This window comes from Benincasa hispida, chromosome 9 (genome assembly GCF_009727055.1).
Source record: "Benincasa hispida cultivar B227 chromosome 9, ASM972705v1, whole genome shotgun sequence".
Lineage (NCBI taxonomy): Eukaryota > Viridiplantae > Streptophyta > Magnoliopsida > Cucurbitales > Cucurbitaceae > Benincasa > Benincasa hispida.
The window spans coordinates 90,216,105-90,222,606 of NC_052357.1; the positions used below are offsets into that span (position 1 = coordinate 90,216,105).

Genomic DNA, 6,502 nt, shown 5'->3' on the forward strand with positions numbered 1-6,502 from the left:
CATGGAATCTGTAAGAAATTCATTACCAAAGGAAGATGTTTGTGCTGATTTTCATACCTGCCCTCGGAATGGGTCACCTTGCATCCGCCGTCGACACGTTCTTGTCACTCGAGAAAATCTAAGAGACTTTAGTATGTGAAACTTGAGAGATAGGATCTATTCGACAAAAGGAAAAAAATATTGAAAGTTTATACAACTATTAGACACCTTGATACAATTTTAAAACTCTAAACATCCTATTAGAAATTTCTTAAACTTCATGAACCAATTAGATAGAACTATACTTATAATTTAAGTGGCAAAATACACCACATATTTTCCAATCAAAATCTGAACCGTATCATATTGTATGTGGTTATCTTTCCTTGTAGCCATTCATTTGTTTGGATCTTCATTTCCAGTCATCAATAACTCCCACTTTGACATTTAAAGTTCTCATCTTTGATTGCATTTTTCTCTGTCTGTCTGTACCAATACTAAATGAAGAAGTTTGAGCTGATTTTTATACCAGGACCTGGAATCGGCCATCTTGCATCTACTGTTGAGATGGCCAATATTCTTGTCACTCGAGATCCTCGTCTCGCCGTCACGGTGCTCATCATGCAATCCTCTTACGACAAGAAATCAAGGGATCATATCCAACTACTTTCTGAGTCTTTTGTTGGAAAATCTATACACTTTATTCTTCTTCCTGAATTGCCCCTTCCAGAAGAATGTAAAAATGGTATGCCAAAACCCCTTATAGACATCTATAAACCTCATGTTAGAGAAGCTATGGCCAAACATGCCAACTCTCAAACTAATCCTGACTTGCCCCAACTAGTTGGATTTGTCATTGACATGTTTTGTATGACAATCATAGACGTGGCTAAAGAATTTAAGGTACCTTGTTATGTGTTTTACACTTCCAGTGCTGCCTTTCTTGCTTTCAATTTTCACCTTCAAATGCTTTATGATCAGAGTAATAGTAACCAGGTAGTGGAACAGTTAAAGAACTCAGATTCTGAATCACTTACTATACCAAGTTTTGTCAACCCGATTCCGGGTAAAGTCATTCCTAGTGTATTTGTTTATAATGACGTTGCTGTTTGGTTGTATGAAAGTACTAGGAGGTTTAGAACAGAAATCAGAGGTGTTTTGATCAATACATGTGCAGAGATAGAATCTCATGTGATTAATATGATGTCAAGTGGCTCATCCTCACAACTTCCTTCCTTGTATTGTGTTGGACCTATTTTGAACATGAAAAACACTGTCGACCAAGTAAATGTTCTTAAATGGCTTGACGATCAGCCTCAAGCATCAGTGGTGTTCTTGTGTTTTGGGAGCATGGGAAGCTTCGATGAGGATCAAGTCAAGGAGATTGCTCGAGGGCTAGAGCGAAGTGGGGTTCGCTTCTTGTGGTCACTTCGGCAACCCCCGCCAAAGGGAAAATGGGTACCACCAAGCGATTATGCTGATGTCAAAGACGTCTTGCCAGAGGGATTTCTTGATCGAACAGCGAGTGTTGGAAAGATCATTGGTTGGGCACCACAGATTGAGATATTGTCTCACCCAAACATTGGAGGGTTCATATCGCACTGTGGTTGGAACTCTACGTTGGAGAGCCTATGGCATGGCGTGCCAATGGTGGCATGGCCAATGTATGCCGAGCAACAACTAAACGCCTTTCAAATGGTGGTGGAGTTAGGATTAGCAGTTGACATCACATTAGATTATCGAAAGGATTATCTCTTGGGAAGGTCAAAACTAGTAACTGCAGAGGAGATAGAGAGTGGAATAAGAAAATTGATGGACGAAGGGGATGAGATTCGGAAGAAAGTCAAAGCAAAAAGCGAAGAAATTCGAAAAGCTGTAATGGACGGCGGATCTTCTTACACCGCATTAACTCATTTTATAAATGACGTTTTAGCCAACTCATCCAAAGGGAAAGATTAGACCACGTAGTTTCAAGGGCATATTTACCATAGGCTCGAGTGCTTGAGCCCCTCCTCTAACTTCAATGTGTTTTTATATTACTATAAGATAAGGCCATTTTAGTTATCAAAATGGTTATAAGGATGATCTGAAGGATGTTTTGGAACCTGTACAAAAGGTCAAAGGTAATATTGTATCTTTTGAAATAATATAGATATATTTTAAATAAATGATAGAGTTCAAACGTATATTGTGATATAGTCATAAACGTATGTAAAGAAGCTTATACTTAGCTTCTCTAATAAGGATATGACAATAATCCAACAAAAAAAATACTTAGGTACATTCTATACATTATACTCATCTTCGTGCATTCCACTCAATTGTTCAATCATAATTTGCTACATGTCACACTCTTCTTACCTTTTTTTTATTTAAAAAAATTACTATTTATTTATTTATTTTGTGACTAAAGTAGGATATACAAAGATAGGACGCACCTAAATATTGCTCTAATTCAATTATGACATGCAAAATTCGCCTAACTTTTTTTTGTCCTTTCTTTCATCATGAGGAAAAAAAGGGTCAATTTGTTGCTGTCACATATGCAATTCAAACAATTCATTTTTCGAAATCCTTCTTATGTGTATTACACTTCTAGTGCTGCCTATCTTGCTTTTAGTTCTCATCTTGAACAACTTTACACACAAAATAATAGTAGTAATGAGGTAATCCAACAATTGAATGATTCAGATGTTAATTTGAGTTTATCAAGCTTAGTGAATCAAGTTCCAAGCACAGTCATTCCTGGTATCTTCTTTATTAAAAAGCTGCTGGTTGGTTTCATGAACAAGCTAAAAGAATTAGATCTGAAGTAAAAGGAACTCTCATCAATACCTTTGAGGAGATTGAATCACATGTGATATCTTCTTTGCCAACTGACTCCTCTTTGCAACTCCCACCATTGTATTCTGTTGGACCTGTTTTGCACTTCAAGAAGAATATTGAGACTATGGATCATGTAGATGTATTGAAGTGGCTTGATGATCAACGTCCATCATCAGTGGTGTTATTCTGCTTCGGAAGCAGGGGAAGCTTTGAGAAGGATCAAGTGGTGGAGATTGGGCAAGCACTTGAGCGAAGCGGGGTTCGTTTTGTTTGGTCCCTCCGGCGACTGTCACCAGAGGGCGCCTTTCATACGGCGATCAACTATACAAACTTCGAATATATCTTATCGAAGGGATCTCTCAATCGGATAGCAGATGTTGGGAGGGTCATCGATTGGGCACCACAAGTAGAGATATTAGCCCATGTAACCATAGGTGGCTACGTGTAACATTGTGGTTGGATCTCGATGCTGGAGAGTTTGTGGCATGGCATGCCAATGGCAACATGGCCACTATATGCAGAGCAACAATTCAATGCGTTTGAACTGATGGTGGAATTGAGATTGCTGTGGAGATTGCGATAGACTATCGAAATGAACTTAATAAAGAACAAGACAAACCAAGAGTAGTGAGGGAAAAAGAGTTAAAGAGAGGGATTAGAAAGTTGATGGACAACAACAATAATGACATCACGAAGAAAGTAAAAATAAAAAGTGAAGAATGTAAAAAAAAGTGTGACAGAAGGTGGATCATCCTTCAATTCATTGGGAAAATTTATTGATGACGTTTTGACCAACTCACCAGAGGAGGAAACTAAGGATGCAATAGAGTAGTTGTTTTATTTTGTTGGAAAAAAATTGGGTGCATTGAAGATTATATCCATCTATCTACAGTCCACCCAATTAATCAATCACGATTTATTACGTGACCAACTTTTTTTCTTTTTTTTTCTTAAATATTTATAAATTTTTTAATTTTGTTCTTGGATTGGCCTGCAAAAAGATTGGTAGAACCAAGATGCACCCAAGTATTATTAGCTACCGCTTCTAATTGTGATCATAAAAGTGGTACACCTTGGATTTGGATATTGATGGGGTTTATAGAACAAAAGCAGCTCATAAATTGAGCTTGTGACCTATCATTAGTTCTCTTAAGTCTTGGGAAAATATTTAGTATTGAGTATATGTGCTTTACGAGCTTCATTCCTTGTTTCACTAGAATTTTTATTCCCTTACATCTCACTTGAGTACATTGAACTAACTTGCTTTGGTTTTTAGATACTTAAAATCGAGGTATATGGATTTTAATCTTTGATTTTAAGGGGTTTTGAGGATTTTGTATGATTTAACTAACGTGATTTTGGGAAGAAAAAAGGAAGAAAAAAATTGTATGTCACCGTGGACTAAATAAAAGAAAAAATTTCTAATTTTCTGACGATGAAAGTCATCTTTAAATGTGATCAATAAATATCGGTTGAACTACAATGAGTAAAAAGCTTCTATAGTAGACATGTGAAAGGTATAATATTCTTGATCGTTCAACAGTGAAGAAGTTAATGTTGTCAAGTTTGTCGAAAGGATTCTCGTGGAGAGAGGTCAAGAATAATAAGTGACATAGGTGATAGAGAGTGGTTTGAATGATATAAACGATATCTCATAAGTTGAAATATGAATAATAACAATGGTTTTACTCCTTTACGTAATTAAAATGACCAATAACTTTTGAAAGTGAAAAAATTAGAGATATTTTATATAAGTTAACCTAAAAAAAAATCTTTCAACCTTAAAACCCAATTCCCACAAAGCAAATTGTAAAAACAAACAACAAACAAGTCACCGCTCATCTTTGGTCCCACCACTATCTTTCATTTTACAAACAAAATCATTTCTCCAGCATCAGTGGTCGTTGTCCATTGGGACATAAACACTCATGACTGTTGTAACGCCTAACATTTTTTTAGGTAAAGATAAGGGCATCCTAGACAATCAGTGAAGTTTGCTAAAAATAGGTCGTGAGGGACTTAGGAAGCATGGCTTATTATTGCCAGCATTTCAGTTTTTTGTTTTCAATTGTTTTATTGGTTCGTTTTATAAAACTTTGGTTAAAGGACTTGTGAAGAGCCTATATATTTTCTTCTTAAAGTTTAAGATCTAAATTTATTTCATACTTAAACAAAGATTTATTTCTGCCTAAAGTTTAACTCGTATCGAGTCTTTGAGTATTTTTTGCATGTATGTACTAACGATTCTATTTATAATGAATCTTAGTTGTTGGATTGTTACAGCTTTACTTTTGGTTTCACAATACCTCGTAATCTTTCCCTTATCTATCCAATATAGGACTTTGATCGTACTCCCGACAGTAACTTTTTGACGAAGAAAACAGAAGATTAATTGTAGTCTAAAAAGGCAAATCAAAGATTACCTCTTTATCAATTGGGAAGGAATCAGAATTGCAGATCATCTTCTCAAGCTGAAACAAAGCTTTAACATGATTTGAATCAAGGACTGAAGTGGTTATGAAACATGTTTTCTACTTTATTAGGTGATTGCCTTTTTTTGCCTTTTTGCTTTGTCTTATTGTTATCTTTTAAAAAAGGATTTAAACTTGATAATTTTTTTGAGAGCAAGACAACAGAAACAAACAAACACACTCCACCCACCCCCAACTGCTGCTTTAATTCCTCGGGAGAGGAAAATACTATTTGAAAAACTATCTTTTCAGATCCAAGAACAATCTTAAGAGGATGCCAAAACTACAATTACATGCATAATTTTGTTGTATCCCCTTTAGAAAAATGACAAAAGTGAAGAATATCAAAAACAACTCGAACAAAGAGGACGTCTTCAATTTGGATACTAATATTGCAAAACGGAGACTCTCCCCATTAAGGAGCTTAATAACCTCAAGTGCATCTAAACCTAACATTTAAACATACAAAAAACAAGAAAAAAAGATTCCAACTTGGGGAATAAATAATTAGTAAGGGAGACACCATGAATTGATAATTCTCACATTTACAAATCAATTCTTATTCTTTATCATGGATTCAACTATCAGTATGGTTCTGGCCATTCTACTTTTAGTTGTCCATTCATTTGTAAAGATTCCCTTAGAACACACATCAGTCAGCTAAGGCATGATTCAAAAATTGCTTAATATATAGTTAACCAGCTCGAAAAGATAAGAGAGACCATTCAAGCTAACTACATCTCCAATCACTTTTCTTTTTCCAATTCATCTTTTTTTGTATCAAATGAACAAGTTTGAGATAGTTTTCATACATGGGTTGGGGATAAGCCATCTCGCATCCACGGTTGAAATGGCAAATGTTCTTGTTAGCCGAGATGATCGTCTATCTGTGATTGTGCTCGTCATCAAGCTTCCCAATGAAATCAAAACAATGGAACATATTCAGTCACTTTCAACATCTTTCGACAGTAAATCTATACGCTTTGTTGTTCTTCCTGAACTTCCCTTTCCAAACGAAAGTTATAAACCTCCCCTTATGCTGAAACCATTCTTTGATAGCCACAAGCCCCTTGTGAGGGAAGTTGTGACTAGGCTCACCAACGTTCCTCACTCAAACCGCCTTGTCGGATTTGTCATCAATATGTTTTGCACCACAGTGATAGATGTGGCTAATGAATTTGGAGTTCCTTGTTATTTGTTTTACACATCCAGTGCTGGCTTTCTTG

At 35.9% G+C, this 6,502-nt stretch overlaps 1 protein-coding gene and 1 pseudogene across 1 annotated transcript; both read left to right on the forward strand.

Moving 5' to 3' along the window:
* Positions 1 to 225: 225 nt before the first annotated feature.
* On the forward strand, positions 226 to 2,147 carry LOC120087213 (anthocyanidin 3-O-glucosyltransferase 2-like). The gene has a single exon (XM_039044125.1). It carries the CDS (start codon positions 481 to 483, stop codon positions 1,936 to 1,938), a length of 1,458 nt encoding a protein of 485 aa, XP_038900053.1. The 5' UTR covers positions 226 to 480; the 3' UTR covers positions 1,939 to 2,147.
* A 147-nt stretch (positions 2,148 to 2,294) lies between these two features.
* LOC120087214 lies at positions 2,295 to 3,736 on the forward strand (annotated as a pseudogene).
* Positions 3,737 to 6,502: the final 2,766 nt, after the last annotated feature.

What these genes read in the sequence shown, in the direction of transcription:
- LOC120087213 (XM_039044125.1), top strand. Translation starts at nt 481, where the DNA reads ATGAAGAAGTTTGAGCTGATTTTTATACCAGGACCTGGAATCGGCCAT.